Source organism: Anastrepha ludens, chromosome 2 (genome assembly GCF_028408465.1).
Source record: "Anastrepha ludens isolate Willacy chromosome 2, idAnaLude1.1, whole genome shotgun sequence".
NCBI lineage: Eukaryota > Metazoa > Arthropoda > Insecta > Diptera > Tephritidae > Anastrepha > Anastrepha ludens.
Window position 1 is genome coordinate 80,717,124 of NC_071498.1, and position 24,820 is coordinate 80,741,943.

The window sequence follows — 24,820 nt, forward strand, 5'->3', positions numbered from 1 at the left end:
AGCATACCAACATAAGATATCCGAGGAAAAATTTCTTCGGTAATGTTTATAAGGAACATAGCCACGAATCTTAACAAATGCTAACTTATACGGGAGCTAATACTTCTCAATTGACCTACTCGCAATATTACACTCAGCAAAATGTTCCATTTACCTTATCGCAAGACCCTCTTTGAATTGTGACTAATGTATCCCACCATATTTTTACCATACATATACATATACATATACACATATAAGGGCGAATGACTGCTTCGAAGTTCGGGAAAAAAATGTTGCATTATGTGTCATATACATACATATATGTAGAGAACTCTGTTCGAAATAATACCATTTGCATTTAGTCGAAATAGTCCAGTCAAAAGAGACAAAAAAAATAGCCAACTAAGTAATTTTAGGAGTATGCGAGTTTATGGTTTTATTATGTAAAACCCATCACTGTGAACTTAAATTTGAGTTTTCGGGGTCGGGGGTTGTGTCCCGCGGCCGCCATCTTGGAAATAAGGGTGCAACTGGTTTTTGCGATTATCTCGTGAATTTCGAAAGTTACGAAAATTTTGTAAAATACTTTTTTGTAGATAATAATGTTATCTACAACTTTCATTCAAAACTTTTTATTGTAAAATTAATAATAAAAAAGTTATAAACAAAATTACGCGAAAAATTAAGGGATGAATGGTTTTAAAGCGTAATAACTTTTTTTTATTGATTTTATGGAAAATATACATCAGAGCTTTTTTATAGAGCATTCTTTTGTGAACATTTTTATCTATAAGTTTTTTCCGCTATCTTTATTTAGTCGTATGATTTTGAGCTGCTAAGCGGAGCAACCAATACATTAGCGAAGCGCGTACATGATTACACAGGCCGACAAAATTTAACCAACATTCGGACCCAGAAACCAGACTATATATTTCCGAAGGTTTATGATGCGCTGAATCCAAATCTGGCCTCCGAATTGGTTTTTCGAGATATCCTAACCTAAAAGTGCAAAAAACACCATTTTTGCCCATATTTGAGGTTATGTAGCCTTGCAGATGTTTTCTTTCACCAAAATTAAAGGACGACATCTTTAAATACAAGCCTTCTTTTTTCAAATGGCGTTCTGTTTGCTCAAATATCATTTTTTTTCGCAGAGATATCGCATTTTGAAATTTTCATGTTTCGAAATTTTCCTACACCTGAAAATGGATTAAGGTAATATAACATAGACATGATATAGTCGACATATTTAAAAACCGTGCAATTGTTACACAAAATCTGTTGAATTTTTTTAATTTTTGCATATAATTAGAAACTTGGATATATACGACTTTTGAGTTATATTTTTATAAAAAAAAAAAAAATTATGAGAATGAAGAGAAATAGAAAAATATTAATTCATCAATCAATCAATCGTTCACATCTTCTCGGCCTTGTGAGAATATTTTTTACCACCGATAAACGTTGTTTTGGTCCAAAATAGCTTCTCCGTATGACATAGTCAACATTCGGACTGTTTTTTGATCCATCTTTTTCAATAGGTAAAAAATCGAAGACGAGCCAAAACACGTGCAAGCAAAGCAGCTGCCAACAATTAACTGAACATTCAAAATGGCCGTACTCGTCGGCATGAGTGATCGGCATGAGTACCAACATATCGCTACAAAAAAATCGAAATTCGAATATACGTAACCTGCGAAAATTCAAAATTCGCAATACTTTTTGAACACACCTCGCATATATATAAAGGGTGATTTTTTAAGAGCTATAGGAAAGTTTTTCAAACAAACACACAGATTATTTCATGCAAATGTTGACCGCGACTGCGCTTCAAATGGTCCATCCGCTTAGTCCAATTTTGGCATACTCTTTCCAATTTTTCGGCCGGTATCTCACATATAAATGCTTTACTGTTGTCTTCCAATGCGTTAATTGAAGCAGGCTTGTCTGAATAGATATGAGCTTTAACATAGCCCTAGAAAAAATAATCTTAAGGCGTTATATCGCACGATCTGGGTGGCCAATTGAAAGGTCCCGAACGTGAAATAAATTGTTCACCAAACTCGCTTCTCAACAAGTCCATTGTTACGCGTGCTGTGCGGCATGTGGCACCGTCTTGCTGAAACCACATGTCACGCAAGTCAAGCTCTTGCATTTTGGGCAAAAAAACAAAAAAAAAGTTGGATATCATTTCACGGTAGCGCTCTCCATTCACAGTTACGTTACGATTCGCAGCATCTTTGAAGAAGTACGGTCCAATGATACCTCCAGCCCGTAAACCGCACCAAACTGTGACCTTTTCGGGATACATTGGTAGCTCTTGCAATTCTTCTGGCTGATCTTCACTCCAAAATTGACAATTCTGGTTATTTACGTACCCATTGATCCAAAAATGAGCTTCGTCGCTGAATACAATTTTTCGATAAAAAAGTGGATCTTCGGCCAACTTTCCAAGAGCCCGTTCACCAAAAATTCTGCGTTGCGGTAGGTCGTTCAATTGCTGCGAACGGCGATGAATCGATAATTGATGGTCATCATTAACACTAGCCGATACGACTGCGATATTTTCTTCAGTTCGCACTCTACGTAAGCGTGTTGGTGGTTTGATGTCCAGTAATGCAAATTTGGTTCTAAATTTAGTCACAATAGCTCGAATAGCCGCTTCAGTGGGTCCATCAAACTGGCCATAAAATGGAAGAAGCGCGCGATAAAGTTTTTTAACAGAACACGCATTTTTATAATAAAATTCAATGATTTGCAAGCGTTGTTCGTTTGTAAGACGATTTATGGTTCAATTATAGACCAAACTGAAGATATTTGATAGTGAAACAAAACACGAAACGTGCGTCAACTGTTTAAACCAACTGTTTAAAAAGATAGTAGCTAAAAAAGCACCCTTTATAAATGTAAATGGTAGCAGGAATGTTAGTAGTTGTATGGTAAAAACGACTCAACATGATTATCTACATTTTTCCCAATGATCTGTCCGTACTAGTATGTACGGGTGTATGTTAGATTCTATAGAATTTTCGAATTCCTGGAGCTCAATTTTTATGAAACATTTAAAAAATTTTGTTTGCGTAAGATAATCCCATGCAACCCATACATAATGTATAGCCGAAATTTCAATAATCGATACAGCCGTGCTGCTGCTTTGCAAACAGAAAATAACGGCTTTCAAAACATACATACATGTAAGCAGTAGCCGTCACTCGGTCAAGGATTGAGCCCTGATCCTACTGAAAAAGTCGAAAGTGCAAGCCAGGCCACTGAAATTGTGAATGGTGCTTATGGTGCCGATACTGTAACAGCTAATTGCGCGCAATTTTGGTTCCACCGAATCCATTCAGGCATTTTCGATGTTAAAGAAAATGTCGATAATGCCGATAAAATCACAACAAAAATCGAAGTGGACCAGTATGTTAGGAGCCGTAGCATCGCCCAGAAGCTAAAGATCGACTACAAAACTGTTTAAACCATTTACGCAAAAATTATGTATTTCTTTGTTCACAAACGAATATTTAGATATTAAAAAACTCTAATATTATATACAATAATATATAAAAATTGTGTACAATAATATATAAATTTGATGCTTTAAAATAATATTTTGTCTAAGCTGACATTATTTTCTTGCCAAAAATGTTTTCTAACTACAATAACAACTGGTTTGATCTTTCTTTGGCTCTTTGGGCATCTGTATTTGGAAGAAGACTTATGCCGACGGAAAACTAGTTTTTATAGATATAAATATGTGTGTATGTATGTAAGCACGCACATGCATATATAGTGAAAAATAATAATCTTATAATTTATTAGGCATACGAGTTTCATAATCACTAACTCGTTGCTTTATGCTTTCCTAATTTTATGTAGGTATGTTGATTCAAATACCGCATCAACATTTGCACAGGCATGCATGAAGAAGCGTGGAAAAGGCCACTGAAACTACTTTTTTCTTACTCTTTCACTTGCTCGAAGTTTTGCAAAGATTACTCAAAGCCAAATATTAGTTTGCCAACGCATCAGTAAGCAGGCATAGAGATGTGCAGACAGCCAATAAGTTCAAGTTTTTGCTAACAAAATTTAAACTAAGCAGGCTGACATAAAAGTGAAGACGCTACAAAAAATGTTTAGGTGAATGATTCAAATATCTACATAGTAAATTCATCTTTTTATATTATATATAATTGGCGCTTACGCCCTTTACTGGGCGTTACCCGCGCTCCCCCTCCTTTTTTGTTTTTCATGCCCGGGGCTTCTCACCCATGTACTTCCGAATGGTGGTCACGCACCAACCCATTCGGTAAAGTCGACTGCCGCCGTCTTTTTACATTATTAGCAAAATTTTTCATGTTAAGTTTTTTCCATCAACTTTGTATAAAAACATTGTTCATTGTATACCAAATATGGGGATTCAAAAACCAAAACAACCTAATGAAAAGTCCATTCGAGCATAATAACTCAAATTCGGCTGCCCCAAAATTAAAAAGAATCTATTTTATCTCTCTTTGATACACAAGTGATATGAAGATGAATATTTACTAAAGTATTGTGGCCGTCGTAGCCGCATGAGTTAGTGCGTGACAATCATTCGTAAGAGCGTAGCTTCGAATCTTCGTGCAAGAAACAGCAAAATGAAAAAGTTTTTTTCTAATAGCGGTCGCCCCTTGGCGGGCAATGCCAAGCCTGCGAGTGCATTTCTGCCATGAAAAACTCCTCATAAAAAACCACTTTCCGTTCGGCAATATTAAGACGTGCGCCACATTTAGGAGAAGGAGCTCGGCCAAACATCTAACAGAAGTGTACGTGCCAATTATTTATTTATTTTTTTCTGTTGTGTATGCTAATTTTTTTAATACAAATTTCTACTTCGGGCTGTTTTGGTACTAAGAATTTATTTTCTATAAGTATTTTTTATTTAAAGAACCACGAGATGCCGCTAAAAAAAAATTATATGTAATTTTTGAATATTGTAATAGGACTATGAATAAGTTCGTGCGGTTTTACAACAGATGGCGTAACTTGATTATTATTTCATCGATCCACATTTCCAAACATTCATTGGAGAGCTACTGTCGTAAGGCACAAACGTCAGTATAAGTTTTTTATTTGAAGCGTAAACAACAATATTTTTACCACACTTGAAAATGTCGAATTTCGTGCCAAATAATGTGTTTTTGCGGGGAATTCTTCTTCATTATTTTAATATGAAGAAAAAAGCAGCCGAAAGTCATCGTATCTTGGTGGAAGTTTATGGTGAGTATGCTCTATCTGAGCGAACGTGCCAGAAGTGGTTTGCACGCTTTAAAAGTGGTGATTTTGGCTTGGAAGACGAAGAACGCGAGGGTGCGCCGCCAAAGTTCATGGATACCGAATTGGAGGAATTGCTCGATCAAGATCCGGCTCAAACGCAAGAAGAGGTTGCAAAAACTTTGGGAGTTGATCAATCAACCATTTCCAAACGTTTAAAAGCCATGGGAATGATCCGAAAGGTAGGCCATTGGGTGCCGTATGAATTGAAGCCAAGAGACGTTGAACGCCGTTTTATGGCATGCGAACAACTGCTTCAACGGCACAAAAGAAAGGGTTTTTTGCATCGAATTGTGACTGGCGATGAAAAGTGGGTCCATTACGACAATCCAAAACGTCGGGCAACGTATGGATACCCTGGCCATGCTTCAACATCGACGTCGGCGCAGAATATTCATGGCCTGAAGGTTATGCTGTGTATCTGGTGGGACCAGCTGGGTGTTGTGTATTATGAGCTACTGAAACCGAATGAAACGATTACGGGGGATGTCTACCGACGACAATTGATGCGTTTGAGCCGAGCACTGCGAGAAAAACGGCCGCAATACGCCGATAGACACGACAAAGTTATTTTGCAACATGACAATGCTCGGCCACATGTTGCACAAGTGGTCAAAACATACTTAGAAACGCTCAAATGGGATGTCCTACCCCACCCGCCGTATAGTCCAGACCTTGCGCCATCCGATTACTATCTCTTCCGATCGATGCAACATGGCCTGGCTGACCAGCACTTCCGTAATTACGATGAAGTCAAAAAATGGATCGATTCGTGGATTGCGGCAAAACCGACCGAATTTTTCACAAAGGGAATCCGTGAATTGCCAGAAAGATGGGAAAAAGTAGTAGTAAGCGATGGACAATATTTTGAATATTAAATTTGTAACCATTTTACGTCAATAAAGTTTCAAATTTCGAAAAAAAACCGCACGAACTTATTCATAGTCCTATTATTGTACATATTAGAGGTCCAGAAAGATCCAGCAATGCACCTTCCAGTGCATAGGTACCTTCGTTCAATAATGTGTGTGACTAATTAATTAAAACACTTTTTTTTCTGAAAATTCGTTTTTGTTCATCAACATAGTCCCCTTTTAGGGAGATACAATCATTCCAACGCTTTTCCAATCTTTCGATGCCGCCTTTGTAAAACGATTTTTCTTTGCCTTCAAAATAGGCCTCAGTTTCGGCGATTACTTCATCATTTGAGCCAAATCTCTTACCACGGAGCATCTTTTTGCGGTCTGCGAAGAGCCAGTAGTCGCTGGGGGCCAAATCTGGAGAATACGGTGGATGGGGAAGCAATTCGAAGCCCAATTCGTTCAATTTTGCCATCGTTTTCATTGATTTGTGACACGGTGCATTGTCTTGGTGGAACAACACTTTTCTCTTCGCCATATGAGGCCGTTTCTTTGCGATTTCGTCTTTCAAACGCTCCAATAACGCTATATATAGGGTTATTCAATAGGTGCGCTTCAACTTTTTTCCGATAGGGAGGGCGAACGACGCAATATTTTTTATTTTTCGCTTGCCATTTGTAAACTTCATTAGTATACATTTCATGCAAAAGAAATCGAATTTCATACTTAAATGTATATGTTCAAACTCGATAATAAAAAAAAATTTGTTAAAAAAGTCAAACCGTTTGTGTTTTATTCAAAAAAGTTCAAAAGTTGAAGCGCTCTTACTGAAAACCCCTATAATAGTCGCTGTTGATGGTCTGCCCCTTCTGGAGATAGTCGATGAATATTACAGACGCCATAATCTTGCCAGCCGACTGCTGCGTCTTCGGTCGCTTTGGGCGGATTTCACCGGCTGCATGCCACTCAGCAGACTGCCGATTTGACTCTGGAGTGAAATGGTGGATCCATGTTTCATCCATTGTGATGTACCGACGCAAAAACTCCGACTTATTGCGCGTAAACATGTCCAAGCAGCTCTTTGAATCATCGATTCGTTGTTGTTTTTGCTCCGGTGTGAGCAAACGCGGCACCCATTTGGAAAACACCTTTTTCATACCCAAATGTTCGTGTATTATGGTGTGTACACTGCCTGCTGATATCTTTAGAATATCAGCAATCTCCCTCACTTTCACTTTACGGTCGGACATAATGATTTTTAGTGTTTTTTCAACGTTTTCCGGAATAACAGCGTCATTTGGCCTTCCAGTAGATGGAATGTCATCGGTGTCTGTACGACCACGTTTGAATTCGGCATACCAATAACAAATGCTTCTTTTTGATGCAGCAGAGTCCGAATAATGTTTTTCAAGCCATTCCTGGCATTGAACAGTATTTTTTTTCATTAAAAAACAATGATAAATCAGCACACGGAATTGCTTTGAATTCATTTTTTTTTAAAACTCAAAAGTAGCGTCACTTAAAGCACTGTAACTTGTAAACAAATGGTCGAATGAGCATATGATTTCGAAAGTAAGCCTGAAAAGGTTGCCAACTTTCGAAAAAAATATTGATTTAGTACTAGTGCCGCCATCTACATATGTGTCAGTCACACACATTTTCTTCCTATAAATTTTTTTATTTAATTAACAACGTATTTACAATTATTATAATTTTAGATCCTTTTCACTTCTAACACGAGGTGCCTTTTCTGAACTTTGCATTTCCATAACCATAACTCCTTTTTGTCATTAATTAAGAATAGCTTCTTTTAAAATTTGGGGGCCCTAATGGACTTTTTTCCAAGAAATTCATGTAGAGTCCATATCTGCTAGGCGCGACGTCGAAAAAAATCGTTACCTACAAATGAACCCACCCTAATGTATATCGTATAAACTATTTTTCAAAAAATATTGATGAGGATGCATATTTTTTTCTTACAATAATTCATAAAGGATTTACTGAGCTGGAAATGGATTTTTAACTATAAATTTTTAATAGTCAGAATAAAATAAATACATCTTTATTGTATAATTGCCTCCCTTTGGGCTCCTTAAAGGTTTTCACACGTTGTTAGTTTGTTGCATAGTCATTTTCGAAGTTTACATTCTACAGCACTACAAATATCATAAAAAACTATTTTGGGATTTGACCAGTCTTGTGAGTATAAAATGAATCAATTATACTATTGGCATATTCGGACATATTTACGGCTTTATGCAGATTGACCGGCTTTATCCAGCTGCGAAAATACCGCTTGACCGGTTCTACGTTTGTGACGTCTTGCCTAATCATATTTGTATTAATTAGCATTGTACGTATGTATGAATGTATGCATGCACATAACACAGTAATTAACATATTCAAAGAATAAAGCCAGCGAATCCGCTTCTAATATTATAAGCGGAAACTAATTCCGCATTGCTTTGAATTTCAATTTCCATTTTCTCACCCAATTCATTTGTACATAATTATTAAATAAATAAAAGTTAAACCACAAAAACATCATTAAGAGTCTTTGTTAGTATTGGAAATGAAGCCAAATAAAGTTTTGGTGTCTTTCAAGAAATGCCGGCATCCACGTATAATACTCATATTGGTTTACATACATATATACGAGTATAGAACAAACTATGCGCCGCTACCGAAACAAGGGATGAACAAAAACAATTTCCATCGTGCCATCTACTTATGTATTCGTTTTAGCCAGATATTTGCATCTGAAAGGTTTTATGGTCGCACATTGTAAATGTGTATGTGTTTAATGGAAGTTCGCCAGAATAGTTTCTACTTTTTTGCAAAACATGCCCCATACGCTGCGTATTTGTTGGAAAGTAACCGGGTTTGCGTGTGAGTCGAAAGCGAGTCGAAACCCGTTGGATAATAGCGAATCGATCAAGGAATGTTGTTGCTATTTTTCCGCCAAACTTTTCATAACCTCGACTTTGGTCAACCTATATAAAGTAGCTCCCGTTTTAGCTAGAATTATTCACAGTTCGGTTATTCAGAACAAATCATCTAATCTTACGAGCAGCATGCGTGGTTTTATTGTTTTGTGCTTGGTGGCGGCCGTATACGCAGACAAGTTGGGCTACAATTACAGACCCGTACCCCACTCTTCATCAGGACTTTCCTTCGCACCCGGCAGCGGTGATGTAGGTGGAGATCTTTCCGGCTTCAGCGGACCAGGCGATCTAGGCGGTTCAGGTAGCTCTGGAAACTTTGGCGGTCTAACTGGCGTTGGCAGTGGATTTGACTCCGGCGCACAATCTGCTTTATCGCCTGTGACACAGGAAGCCAACAAGGAGTTCTTCACTTTTACCGCTCCTGAAGAGGAGTTCGACGATGCTGAAGGTGCTCAACAGTTAGCCAGTTCTTTGAAGAAGAATGTGCGTGTGATCTTCATTAAGGGTCCCGAAAACAATGGCTTAGAGAAGGCTGCTCTTGCTCTAGCCAAAAATGCTGCTGAACAGAGGACCGCAATTTATGTGCTGCAGAAGCAACACGATCTCGCTGACTTGGCCAACAAGTTCCGTGCTCTCAACGACCATCGTAACAGCCATCCTGAGGTTCACTTCGTTAAGTACCGCAACCCTAATGATCTGGCTAACGCACAGAGCACCATTCAATCGCAATACGATCAGCAGCCTGGTGCATCTCAAAACTACAACGGCGGTGTCACTCCTGTGCTCAACTTTGCTTCGCCATCCGTTCCATTACAATCATATGGACAGCAACAAAACTATAATCCAGCTGCAAGTAACACGAATGCCAATTATCTGCCTCCTTCGTTATTGAAACGTCTCCGCCGTCTCTAGACGTTTAGTTGTACCTAATAATTGTAAATATTGACATAGCCATCTATTTCGAAATTCTTCAATAAAACACACCAACACCAAAAAAAGGTTGACTGCATTTTACATTACAAATTTTAGTATGACCAAATGCAGCGAAATTTTGAATTAGAGGAAATCTGGGTTTTCAAAGTTACGATATGTGAAAAGATCTGTTGATTATAGTTAATATTAATACCTGCAGTTTCATGAGGGCTAACTTCAAATTATTAACACATTTACTGGATGGATGTTAATAAATAGATAAAGTTAGCTATCAATAGATAAGTTATCGACTGCACAGCGCTGACGAAGGAGCACCTCCTATAAGGGGAAAGCTTTTTGCGGCTTGCAATTTAATCTACAGACACTACCAATAAGTCAAAGATGAGCTTTCACCTAAAACGGCCGCGCAATTTAACTGAAAATTTAAATAATTTCGGACGGAATTTTTTGATGGAAAAAATTTGGAAAGTGGGAAGGAAAACGATAGGCGACTAAAGGTAGATCATATTATATGGGGGAGCGATATTTGTTTGGGAACGAGTAATATCATAATAAGCCATTGTGTAGCGATTTTAAAAAATTACACATCTCTTTGTTAAGAGACTGGATCGAAAGAGGAATCCGCTCCTGTTAACCAACAATGCATTAATATTAAATACCCTATGATCAAAAAGTACCGGGAAGGTGATGTTGACTGTTTTCTTCGATTGCCAAGGCGTAGTACACCATGAGTACCTTCCATCGGGCCAGACAGTCAATAAAGAATATTATTTACCCGTTTTGAAGCGCTTGAGAGATGCTGTACGTCGCAAACGGCCGGAAATGTTGGCCAACAATTCTTGGATTTTGCAAAATGATAACGCGTCATCGCACCGAACCCAAATTGTGCTGGATTATTTGACCAAACACCATTTAAATACCATCGTGCAAAAACCGTATTCACCTGATATGGCCCCGTACGACTTCTTTTTGATACCCAAGTTGAAGTTACGACTTCGTGGAAGGAGATTTCAGGCGATAGAGGAGATGAAAGAGAATGAGGATTAAACGTTGGCACATGTGTGTTGCTTCAGACGAGTCATTTAACTCTGTTTTGTTTTATTTAAGCATTTCCCGTACTTTCTGATCATAGGGTATGTGAAAAACTAGTGGTTGGGAATGTACTGCATTAGGTTGGGGAATAAGTTCGTAGCGTTTTTACTGAAGACTCTTACTTAAACAAAAAACAATATTTATATCAATAAGGTAATCAATTATATCGTCCCCTTAGTATTAAAATAGCCTATACATTTTTTGATGTTTTGAGAAAATGAATTTCAAACTTTTTGTCGAAAGTAGCTCTCACTCAAATCTCGTTATGTCTGTAAATATTTATTATTTTTTGACTGACGTTTTGCCCCACTTTGTGGAACTAGAATTTGACAAAATTTTGACCACATATAAAATCGACGATGGAGAATCCAAATATTCAATAAAAAAATAATAGCCTATGAGCACATAGGCTATTGTTATACTAAGGGGACGATATAATATATTCGCGGACGCTGTTTACAACTTCTTTCTACTTCTCGGTTAATGTGTTGATGCCGTTCCGCCAAAAATCGCTTGGTCGGGTGTCAAAGAATTTATTAAGCCCGTTTCTAAGGGCCTCTTTGTTATCGAAGGTTACGCCCTTCATTTTGACAGTGAACGCAACAGATTGTAATCGGTCGGTGGAAGGTCGAAGAATACGACGGATGCTGAAGTACCTTCCACTCGAGCTTTTTGAGTGCAACTTTCAAGACTTGTGCAACACGGGGCCTGGCGTTGTCGTGAAGAAGTATGGTTTTACCATGTCGATCAGGTCTTTTCAGTCAAATATCCTCATTACCTCAGTATAGCTGGGCAATGGGAAGCTCCTTGTTGACCGTGGCATTTCTTCGAGCATTTCCCAGCGCAGCATGCCCTTCCACTCGCATCAAACAGATATCTTGATCTTCTTTGGATGAAGATCCGGCTTTGGTGTATCTCCTGGAGCCACCCACTCCTTTCTTTGCTTCATATTGATGTAAAGGCACCATTTCTCACCTCACTTGACGGTTCGGTACGAAAAGCGCTGTTTCAGCCGCGTGTTGCTCGATGGCGGACGAGATGCTGAGAAGCAATTTGAAGGAGACTTTCTTTGTATTTCTCGTTGACCTCGTGAGGGACACAGACTCCCATTTTTCGGTAAATCACATTGAATGAAGGTGATTGAGAATCGTTTAATGATCGCAGTTCATTTTTTCTGCTCTTTCACGACTGGTTTGGTGACCGTTCGCCTTCAAATGTGATTTGAGACGTTATTCATCCTTTTTTAAACTTTGCGAACCATTTCCTTGCTGTAGACTCCATACACGCAAATGTCCCAGACTGCTTCGGCAGCTTTTTGACCTCGATGAAAAGCAAAGAAGATCAGGTGTGGAAAATGTCGATTTTTGACTATTGGGTAAGAACTAATTAATAACTAATAATAATTAAATAACTCAATATAATTAACATAGTTTTGTTGAGCAGAAAGAGTTCTATCGAATAAATACTTACCCTTTGCCAAACAGCAAATAAATCATTGTAAAATAGAGGAAAATATAAAAACGCTATGAGCTTATTCCCCAGTTCAATATTGCGAAGTTAATTAAATTATTAAGGTAATATATAATAATTATAATTAAACTCGAAAGAGAAATGCCTTATTCACGCTGTTCTCAATTTACAAATAGTGTTCGTTCATGGTTTTCATCCTATTATAGGAAAATGCATATGCTAGTTGTTCATAATTTTAAATACAAATCGTCTTTATAATATTATAAATAGTAAGCACTAGATTTATTAAAAGAAATCCCCATATAAATTTTTTGCAAAAAGTTGCAAGGCTTGTATAACCGCATTCACTTTTATTGGTAAGCTTAAAGTGACCGCAAAATAGCCATAGTATGATTACCAACTATTTCTTGTATATAGACTTTGATTGTATTGTAGAATTTGCTTAGAATATTGCTACGGTTAACTGGGTAGAATATCTCCAATTTATATATATATGTATATACTTTATCCCTACTTCGCATATTGATTTCAAATTAGATATGATACGAAGATTGCCTTTTCAACTAATTTTAAAAACCTTTCGGATTTGAGTTTCGTAACTGAAAATGCTTCCTTTTACATTCCATAAAATATGGCCCCGATATGCGAAACATCCGTGGCTGTTGCCATACGCAAAGTAGTTTATAATCAGTCAAACCCTTTTCCACGCTTATAACTACAGGCATATGTATATTTTAGGACGTCTAAAAGAAAGTACGTCTTAAAAGAAAGTATAAAAATTACCTATGTACATATATTATATGTTAAAAAAAAACCGTATTTCGTATTTCTAGATCGAAGTTAGTTTTACATTAACAAAAGTTTGTGTATTGCAACTGCTGAAAATCTCGAGTCATTTTGAATACGAGAAAACCAAACATACAGGTATCATATGAATTGAATTTTTGTATTTTTGTTATGATGAAGCTTGCCACATTCCAACATCATCGTTGTTTATATAGTCACATTAATATAAAACTTAAAATGCTTTGCTCAAGAGACGCACTAACAACTAAGAACACAAAGCAAATATAATATTTATGTTTTTGAGAGATGAGCCAAACGTGTCAGACAAGAAATTACGAGGCACCTGTTCTGCAGTGCATCACGCTGCATGCGCTTAGTATACAAACCCGCGATCCAAAGGGTAAATGAATTCATACACTGTATCTACAAGAAGTATTTATTCGCACATACGTATGTGTGAACCAAGTTCGGTACATGCCTTTTAGAAATACATTTTAATATGTTTATAATAATCGCTAGCACTAATAAATTTGTTCAAAATTTCAGTAGAGTATGCAACTTTGCAATCTGACAGTATTCGCTCCGTTATTAAACCAAGTATTTTCTATAAACAATACCAGACAAGCGCATATAATCTTATATGCTATACTTATAAATATTTGTGTATATATGTATGTGCACAAATACATAAGAATCATATGGCTTAAATGTCATTTAAATTTATAAGTAATTATGCAAATAATTCGATTCGATGTTGAAGGATGTTAACAACTATGGCTTGCAAAATATAGTAAAACTTAGACAAGCAGCCAAAAACAGTCATATGAAGTTTTCAATGCTTATCAAAAATTAGCATAGTTTCATCGAACTTTGTGCTTTTCCCACAGTTCAAGTCAAAAGCTAATAAAAAATTAATATAACGGAACTTTAAGAAACAACAGTACTCGTTTGATTTCGATCAATTTCGTCAAATGGTAATTTGTATTTAATGAGAAGAATTAAATTCTGAATATTCTGATATGAATATTTGCACATATGTACAGTTATTTCCCCTCACATAAATAGGAAGCATTTTATTGAAGAATAATGTTTGCAGAACACCGTTTAAATTTTCTACATAGCTCACTTATTCATTAGATTTGGCCGAATTCAACTATAAATTGGCTCGCTGCCACCCGATTGTTATACTCAATCAGAAGTCTTCAATTAAAAAACATAGTTTCCTTCTAAACATGCGTGCATTTATGGTGAGTTCTATACAAATAAAGGATATCAGTCATATGAGCAGAACTAAGTGTTTCTTCATTGTAGGTTATGTGCTTTGTGGCTTTGGCCACCGCCGATAAATTAGGCTACAACTATCAACCAGTGGGGCACTCGGATAGTGGTCTTTCCTTCATTCCTGGGAGTGGTAGCAGCGGAGGTTTACCTGGTTCCTCAGGAGGTCTAGGCGGTATTGGTGGAGGTCTTGGCGGCTTGGGTAGTGGACCATCGAGTGGATTTGGAGATCTCCGAAGACCAAGCGGCGGTTCATCTGGAAGTTTCGGCAACTTAGGCAATGGTCTTGGCGGATTAGGCGGTGGATTGGGAGGTTTTGGAGGTGGTCCATCTTATGGCATTGACGGTGGTTCGAGCTCAGGTCCTTCTGGTCCCAGTGATTACAGCGGTGGCAGCGCACCTGGTAGCAGTAGCTCAGTTGGCGCCCCAGCAGAAGCGGAATACGAAAAGGAATTCTATACATACACCGCTGATGAAAGTGATTTCAATGAACCAGAATCCAACGACCAGGTCGCCAATTCATTAAAGAAGAATTTACGTGTTATTTTCATCAAGGGACCCGAAAACAACGGTTTGGAAAAGGCCGCTATCAACTTGGCTAAACATGCTTCCGAACAGAAGACCGCTATCTATGTGTTGCAGAAACAAGCGGATTTGGGTGACTTAGCTAACAAATTGCAAGCTTCACATGATTTGCAGAACCACAAACCCGATGTTCACTTTGTGAAATATCGCACTCCCGAAGATGCGGCTAACGCTCAAAAGGCCATTCAATCGCAATATGATCAGTTGGATGGACCCTCACAATCGCACGATGGTGGAGCTGCTCCAGTTCACAACTTTGCATCTCCAGCTGCTCGCAATGCTCCTTCTGGTGATAGCGACGGTATCTCTGGCCCTGCTGGCGGAATTTCAGGTGATGCCGGACGAGTTGGAGGTGTTCCGAGTGGACTTGGATCGGGTGGTAGAGTTTCGGGTGGTAAGGGCCCAGCTGAACCAAGAGCGACATACTTACCTGCCGCTATCCTGAGAGCTTTTCGGTTTTAGAATGTTTCTAAATATTTTATTGTTGACTTTTCTGTTAGAGATTATTTAAGAAGTGAAAAAAAACATATTTAATTGAAAGAAGTTTATTTTTTATTTCGCGCAGAATAAGCCATGCTAAACTTCAGTGGCATATTGCGGTTTGAAACTATAATCGTTTATATCATACGAGCACTTCTTTGGTCTGACAGAAAAGCTTGCTCTTTTTGAGGAACTTTTTTTCTCTTGGACATGAACACGTTGTAAAATCTTGACACTTACAAGCTGAAATATCAAAAAGTCGGGAAGTATTCACCTTAAAGTCATCAGCACGGTTTTTCAAAGCAGGACTTCGATGTGCAGAACACAAACCCTTTTTAATTTCTCTGTACTTTTTATGATACTCATTTATCATGTATATTACGCGTGAATGTGAAACTGTGGGATAGAAGCCTTGTTATAAATACAAATGATTTTCTTGGCAACTTGTCCGGCTATGATGTCCGGTTCTGTGTTTCCTTCTGACTCTACTCCCAGTTCCCGTCTTTGAAAAAAACAACATCTCACTACATCTTCATAACTTGGTAGTTGATGATCTGGCAAATCTTTAGGACTTCCCAACAATGGGCAATTAAACGCTTGTCTTAGGGAAAGTTTGGTTAATGGCATTGTCGTTATATAAACTTTTAATAAAAGATTGTAATTAAAAGCTTTATACGAAACAATATCTTTCGAATAAAGCGGAAGAAAAAGTAGACAAAGTAATTGCTGTAACTTCCATTCAACTTGCAGTACAAGGACGAGCTACTGGGAGCTCCATAAGCGTTTGCTTGATTAAACAAACAGAGTGGAGTGTAGGGAATTAAATTGTTTCGGTGGGCCTTCTAATATAACATATACCGGTATGATAACAAATAGTATTTTCAAAAAAAAAGTTAAAATGTTTAGAATTTAAACTGAAATTTCAAAATTTGAGGCCTCTGCTGGCGACAGAAGATATCGTTCGATTGGGCTGAAATTAGGCACACACTTTATTAGTCTAACAGTGCAACTTTTACGCACTATTAGAATTCGATCCTAAAAAAAATGTTTTTTCGCCTCACTCTACTGAATACTGAATACCGAACAAAAATTTAGTTCTAAGTCTACTTATATATACTTCAGCATTAGACACATTCTGAATATGCCTGCAATGTAGCACGAAATATTTGCGGATATTGCAGTGAAACTGTAAATGAATGAAATAGAAAAACTGATACTCTTTTTGGATTTAAGTTTTATTTTACTCTTGAATTTAGTTTCTGCAACCATGTTTGTGAAACAGTCAATACGCTGCCAAAAGACTAGTATGAGTAACTAAAATTTCAAAAAAGAAAATCAAAATGATGCCTTGTAGTTTTTCAGGACTGGCAATGTAACAACTTTGTTTTTACTAAGTTTGTTAAATAGATATGTTAGCTTTAAGCAAAAAAAGTTCTCGTTTTTATAACTGCTATTTTCGCACACCATTTTACTGAATTTCAAATATAACTTAAAAAGGTGTAAAAGAAATAAAGATATATCCTAAATTTTATTAACGAAACTTACAGTTTTTTATTTTTATTTAAAGAATATACATACGAGGTGTGTTAAGCGAATAAGGTGATTTTTCAAATTTCGCAGGCTACGTACTTCCGTCTTTCGATTATTATTTTTTTTATGTTGGTACATTCGTCTCGAAGATACATATGTCCACGGTTTTATGAATACTCGTATAGCATGTTTAGTGTTTTTGTGAGAGGCATAAATAAGACAAGTGTGGTGCGTGTTCGGCGATTTTCTGCTATCGCAAAAAATGCATCCAATTTTGTGTAAAACATGAAATTAAATGCGCTTGAGGAGATAAAACCCGAATCGCTGAATCGTAAAACCAAAAGTATATGATACTAAAACAAAATAACTAATGTGTCGAAGCCATTGTTTACCATATGTCGAAGCTTGGTTTATGACGTTTGGGTTATGTTGGAATCGACTAGCACACACTGCTGTCGGCATCTATTGACAAACAGCGGGAACTTAGTTGCCCACCTATATATTCCTCCCTTCCTCATAAAACTCTTTTATATGCAAGTCATACCAGTAAGAACTTTACACGAATTTAGGGTATCTTATGATCAAATAAAAATAGGAGCAAATACTGGCGAAACAACTTAATATTTTGTGAGAAATTCCCTATTTTCAATGAGAGCATCACACCGCCGTCACAAAATCTTTTGAAGAGCATCACATCCCTCCTGATAAAAATTACTTGCCTCCGGCTAAGACAAATTAGATGTTGAGGCGACTGAATGAATCCATTATGTTTTTACAAACAACTGTTACCCCAGTGGACGTTTTCTTCGGCATAAAAATGTTGCGCATTCGTTCTATTGCTAGCTTAGAGTCGACTTTTTCCAAAAACATCTATTTTAATGAAAGAAGCAAGAAAAATATAAAAAGACTTTGTTGCCTAAAATACTAAAGTACCAGTTATATACATGATGCAAAGAATAATGAGATGGCGCCCATCGTGGTCCCGTTACTTTGCGCTCAGCGAATTTGACAACTAGTTACGTGATTTTAGCTCTAGTATGGCCAGATTACCATTTTCGTAACTTGATTTAGCATTTTTTTTGTTGTTATTTTTATTATTTTTTGTCTCGGAGTTTTAGTTCTTTCTTCATGACATTTTTCTAGCTGTTCTAATTAAAATGTCATGTTTATAATTTTGTAAAATATGCATTTTTTAATAATTATTTAAATAATTCACTCAGTTTTATTTAGCTTTACTTTTTTTTAACATCTGGTGGCATTGCCCGCGATTGCCGGTGTTGTTGGTGTTCTTCTGCTTTCGGCAGTCAAATCTCTCTCTCGTTACTGCAGAGTTGCCTAGCTTTGGATATAAAAACGCACTAAATGCCCATTTAAAGAAAATAAAACACGAAATTTTTATTGTGTTAAGTAAGAACTTTGTATGCGTGACAAATTGTCTGTAGAATGTGCGTTTTTTTTAAATAAATGTGTTATGATTATGTACAATTTAATTTATGAGTTTTTTTTGTTAAGCGAAATTCTTTTGTTAAGGGAACGACCTTTTTGCTATATTTGAAGCTATGTAACTAGATAAGGTACTCTTTTTGTAAAAATGTCAGTATGGTTTCTTTAGAATTTTCTGGTATTTTGTTGCTTATTTTTACTATGAATACACCTCTTGATGCTCTAAGGATTGATGACCGGAAAAAACGATTACACCTCTATGGTTTCAATTCGCATTCAATAAATTCAAAGGCTTTTTAAAATGTGTAAAAAGGTTTTCCATCTTAAGAAGAGTTGAGAGAGGGGCATTTAATATTTTTGCATAGCCTTAAATGGAGCCAAAAATTAAATTTGCACTTTCAAATTATCAAATTTTATAAGAGTAAAAAAATTTTCATTAGCACTAAAATCTTCTCAGAGTGGCCTTTTTAAAACTTCTTTTGTATAATAATACAGTTTTTTTTTCAACCTAAAGTCTCGGTAGCCTTAAATTAAAAACAAAAAGAAACAAACACCAAACTTACAAATTGTCGCATTTTCGGTATAAAAAAGCACTAAATTTATTGCGAAGAGCAAATGGTTGGCAATACTGCACAACTCTGCAAACGTGACGTCACGTACTCTCTGATGGGCGCAATCTTCTTTCTATCATTCTTGGCCTTGTACTAAGGTTGTGCAATAGAGGGACAAAATAAATGGCTTAATATAAAGAGAGAGGTAATTTGTTTTTGTTTTTTGCCTTAATGTCCTATGTGGTTTTTCCCGCTCAGGCATAATTTTTCATTGTTTAACAATTTTCGTTGTGATATGGGAAAATTAGTTTGGGGAAAAAGAAAACCATTATTTTCTCGGTAAATGACTGAAATGAACGACATCTCGTAAAGTATCGTTCAAATATTTAAAAGTTTATGCTCGTTGTAAAAATGACAATTCACACTCAAAAAATGTATGCTGTTTTTTGTTTACTCCATTCAGTTGAGAGTTACAGGGTGTTAACAATGGAAGTAAACAAAGAGAATTCGTTACATTTTACAGGTGCTCTTTCAGATAAAGGCGAAAGTGCAAACCAGGCCACAGAAATTATTAATGGTGTTTATGGTGGCGATACTGTACGATAAAATTACAGAAATAATCGAAGTTGAATGGCATGTTAGTAGTCGTAGCATTGACCTGGAGCTAAAGATCGAGCATAAAAAAATGTTAAACCTTTAACGTAAAAATCATGGATTTCTATTTCGCCAAAATAATATTTGTGGTCGAAAGTACTTTCTTTTTTCTCCATAAAAGAATGTTTACAGAACAGCATCAAATATTCCCGGCAGTTTCGTTTGCAATCAATTGGCAGTGGGCTGTGTAGCATGCCAATGTTTATATCATTAAGAACAGTCAAAAGTAAACAAAAACGCTGGTATCACGCCTTTCCATATTTGCGAGCTTCAATTATTCTGCGAATCTCAATATACAATATCCAGTCTGGTTTGATTTCTTGTTTGGTGGTTTGGTCACATGAGCAATGCCCTCGGTGGCAAACAGAACCTCTGCCTAAAGACGACAGTGTAAATAATAAAAATAAAACCCAAAAATTTCCTTTATTCCTTTAGTTTAGTTAACGCTCACACACAGTAAATAATTAAACCAAACTAAATTCTAACGCAATTGTTGCAAATTTGTAACAATTCATATTCTGCGTGCGCACAATAGATAGGAAGTTTTGAAAACATGTGCATAATACGAGTAAATTTTCCATACAAGTCCAGTGAAATGGATTGTGAGTACCATTGTGACGTTTTTGTGTAAATCGGTTTTTCCTTTGTTCACCGGAAATAATTAAGTTCGTCGACGCAGATGGTATAATGACTGAAGGTAATGTAACAAAACATTAAAATGGAGCAAAACTTTTGTGATTTTATGTGTAAATACTTGTTCTTTGTTACGCCCATTATTTACTCGTTTTAGGCTTTCTTTTAAAAACTTGCCTGAGTAGTCATTACTTACTTGAGGCTTACTTTAGCCTCAGGTACGTTGTTCATCACATTCTCTCACCCATCCCTTGCTTGCTTCAGCCTGTACCTGATTATTTACTGTTGATTGCATCCTTGAACCTGACCTAAAGTACTATAAAAACCCTGTGCGCTCACTTCTTCAGGACATTCTGAAATAGAACTTCAAGTGAACCGAAAGGCAATTTGAATATTATTTATCGCAAAGAAAAAAAGTCATAGCTAAAGGCAGAGATGAGTAATAAACAACGGAACACCGCTAAAGGCTCAATCGCTTACAACCTCTTTATGTATCTGGGGGAATTGCGACGTCCAGCGAAACAGCCATTGCGTCAGAGTCAGTCGAAAATGGAGTTGACATTGTGTCTTCTTAGAACAAATTTGAGGAACCTATCCAACTTTAATACGACAGAATTGACGGAGCTCAATCAGTTGTTGGTGCTTAAAGAAGATTTGCGCAAGGATATCCAGAATAAGACGGTTGTCAAGAAACAGAAGAAATCGAAAGATCGCTGGTGTTTAGGTAGGCTGATTTTAAGTATTAAAAACAAGAAAAAAACATAATTATGCCTAAATTATTTTGTATTAATAGGAAATATAAATTTACATATTATATTTACTTTACTCGCATTTTAAGATTGATTGAAAAAAATATTATTGCAATTGCACAAAAATAAGATTTTATTACTAAAGTGAGTGAATAAGATATACTTATAAGTATTATTTATATTCATTTTATTTTATTATAGAAGCATACAATTTTGTATAGTCACAAATCGCTGTTGTTTGACAAAAGGCAATTCTTTTTTTTTGCCTTGATATTTTATTTGTTTTATTTAATTATTTACTTTACTCGCATTTTAAGATTGATTGTAAAAATTATTATTGCAATTGCAACAAAAATAAGATTTTATTACTAAAGGAAACTCTTAAGGGGTATTTATATTTATTTTATTATTGAATCGTAAAATTTTGTAAAGTCACAAATTGCTGCTGTTTGACGAAAGGCAAATTCTTAAATTAAGGTCTTAATGTTTTATTTATCTTATTTATTTACATATACACTTACATATTTACGTACTCAGATTTTAAGATTGATTTTAAAAATATTTTATTAAAACACAATACTATACAAGAAAGTACATATTTAATAGGACTATGAATAAGTTCGTGCGGTTTTTTTCGAAATTTGAAACTTTATTGACGTAAAATGGTTACAAATTTAATATTCAAAATATTGTCCATCGCTTACTACTACTTTTTCCCATCTTTCTGGCAATTCACGGATTCCCTTTGTGAAAAATTCGGTCGGTTTTGCCGCAATCCACGAATCGATCCATTTTTTGACTTCATCGTAATTACGGAAGTGCTGGTCAGCCAGGCCATGTTGCATCGATCGGAAGAGATAGTAATCGGATGGCGCAAGGTCTGGACTATACGGCGGGAGGGGTAGGACATCCCATTTGAGCGTTTCTAAGTATGTTTTGACCACTTGTGCAACATGTGGCCGAGCATTGTCATGTTGCAAAATAACTTTGTCGTGTCTATCGGCGTATTGCGGCCGTTTTTCTCGCAGTGCTCGGCTCAAACGCATCAATTGTCGTCGGTAGACATCCCCCGTAATCGTTTCATTCGGTTTCAGTAGCTCATAATACACAACACCCAGCTGGTCCCACCAGATACACAGCATAACCTTCAGGCCATGAATATTCTGCGCCGACGTCGATGTTGAAGCATGGCCAGGGTATCCATACGTTGCCCGACGTTTTGGATTGTCGTAATGGACCCACTTTTCATCGCCAGTCACAATTCGATGCAAAAAACCCTTTCTTTTGTGCCGTTGAAGCAGTTGTTCGCATGCCATAAAACGGCGTTCAACGTCTCTTGGCTTCAATTCATACGGCACCCAATGGCCTACCTTTCGGATCATTCCCATAGCTTTTAAACGTTTGGAAATGGTTGATTGATCAACTCCCAAAGTTTTTGCAACCTCTTCTTGCGTTTGAGCCGGATCTTGATCGAGCAATTCCTCCAATTCGGTATCCATGAACTTTGGCGGCGCACCCTCGCGTTCTTCGTCTTCCAAGCCAAAATCACCACTTTTAAAGCGTGCAAACCACTTCTGGCACGTTCGCTCAGATAGAGCATGCTCACCATAAACTTCCACCAAGATACGATGACTTTCGGCTGCTTTTTTCTTCATATTAAAATAATGAAGAAGAAGAAGAATTCCCCGCAAAAACACATTATTTGGCACGAAATTCGACATTTTCAAGTGTGGTAAAAATATTGTTGTTTACGCTTCAAATAAAAAACTTATACTGACGTTTGTGCCTTACGACAGTAGCTCTCCAATGAATGTTTGGAAATGTGGATCGATGGAATAATAATCAAGTTACGCCATCTGTTGTAAAACCGCACGAACTTATAAATAGACCTATTATTATTTTTCAAAAACATCGATTTCATTACCAAAATAATAATATTCCTGACTTTTTTCTGTTTTTAGCGTCGGTGTTGGAATAATACTGATTATTTGCTCAAAATCAATATATGATATATCCTTAGATTCCAGCTAAAATTTTCTAAGATTGTTATGCACAGATCTCAAAAAGGGTACTAAAATTTCTTCATCATCGTCATCGACACATGTCTGGCAGGTAGCAACATATCTGAAGCAAATATTTGGCTTCTCAGTAGGAACTTTAACAACCAAGAATTTCCCAGGGGATACGAGATTTGGATGTATATTTTCTTTGCAATAAGACGTATTTGCTTCAACATAAATCTGTTTAATTTTAATCTGCTGACGACGAGATATTGTCTCTAAATCTTCATTGTCCGAGGAAGATGACCAGTATTCAGATTTGTAAATATTTACTCTATTTTTAAATCTCAACTCGTTATCTGTGATCATGGGCTCTTCGTAAACAGGAGATTCAATTGCAGGCATAAAAACTTTCTCAGGTTCAACTGCAATCATATTACAAAGGCTAGAAAGCCTCGATAGTTTTAGCTCTTTATGAAAATGTTCGTATCGATATAATTGTATTAAAACGTCTAGTCCTTTTTGCCAGTACACTTTTGTGATGTCCATTATACCTGGAATAGCTTCCAGAGACTTTGGAACGCGGTTTTTCTCCTCAATCACGTTGTCTTCTGGGATTACTTTTACTTCGATAGCAGCATTTTTGAACAAATCGGCGAATTCTGAGGCTGTTCTAACATCATTACCCATCAAGACATGTCTGTCAGCTGTTCTTTTTAGGTATCCTCCTACACCATCCATTGGGCCTTTACCATGACCAGCCTCGCCTTGTTTTTCTATAATATTCTCTCTCCTTAGCCCGTTTAATTTCTTTCTGCTCTTCAGTCATCTTATCCAAAAACTTTCTTCTTCTAGCATTCACTTTTTATCTTTAATTACTTGCGCTGCACTATCCTTTTTAAGCCCTATTGAGATTTTTTTTTTATTTTTTTCTTTATCATTTATTAAAAAATTGAAAATTATTCGCCCTTAGAAATAATAATCATCATTCCGAGAACGCAACAGTCATTTCGGGAACGTGTCATCATGTCCGGCAACGTTCCCGAAATGACCGTTCACGAAATGACGATTTCAAATAAGCGCGCGCTTTGATTAGACGGCGGCCATCTTAAATGCGATCTGGGTTTGCCAATAGGAAAATATGTGAGTTTACTTTGTTATTTCGTGTCGTAAAAAAGAATTTCATCAATAATTAAATGTAATAATTTCGTTCACGAATTGACGGACTATTGATGTACGCTCTACGAATAATGAATTGAAAGGTACTTACCATTTAGATTTATTTTATTTGACGATAAATACTCTGACACTCCGCTTTGTTATTGTTTTCTTCCTCGACTGACGTTAGACATCGAATGGCTGCATTCACTTAAAATTATTTTTGACCTATTATCGATACGTTCACTGAAATGACTTGTGCGGTAGCGGACAAACTATATTGGATATTTTTATAGTTAAAAATAAATAATCTTTTAGTATCCTTTCTAAAAGTAAATTTTGTATAAAAATACGGTGTATTAAGTAATAAAATGGGTA

General features: G+C 36.6%; 3 protein-coding genes across 3 annotated transcripts; all 3 read left to right on the forward strand.

The window, feature by feature from the left end:
- The first annotated feature begins 9,229 nt into the window (after window positions 1-9,229).
- LOC128858255 (uncharacterized) lies at window positions 9,230-10,074 on the forward strand. Its single transcript, XM_054094376.1, has one exon. The coding sequence runs from the start codon at window positions 9,230-9,232 to the stop codon at window positions 10,010-10,012; it is 783 nt and encodes a 260-aa protein (XP_053950351.1). The 3' UTR covers window positions 10,013-10,074.
- A 4,394-nt stretch (window positions 10,075-14,468) lies between these two features.
- On the forward strand, window positions 14,469-15,706 carry LOC128868146 (pupal cuticle protein 36a-like). Its single transcript, XM_054109960.1, has 2 exons — window positions 14,469-14,628; window positions 14,693-15,706. Exons 1-2 carry the CDS (start codon window positions 14,614-14,616, stop codon window positions 15,704-15,706), a joined length of 1,029 nt encoding a protein of 342 aa, XP_053965935.1. The 5' UTR covers window positions 14,469-14,613.
- Window positions 15,707-20,860: 5,154 nt separating this feature from the next.
- LOC128858260 (uncharacterized) lies at window positions 20,861-23,358 on the forward strand. The gene is made up of 2 exons (XM_054094391.1): window positions 20,861-21,259; window positions 23,246-23,358. Exons 1-2 carry the CDS (start codon window positions 20,971-20,973, stop codon window positions 23,260-23,262), a joined length of 306 nt encoding a protein of 101 aa, XP_053950366.1. The 5' UTR covers window positions 20,861-20,970; the 3' UTR covers window positions 23,263-23,358.
- The last annotated feature ends 1,462 nt before the right edge of the window (window positions 23,359-24,820 follow it).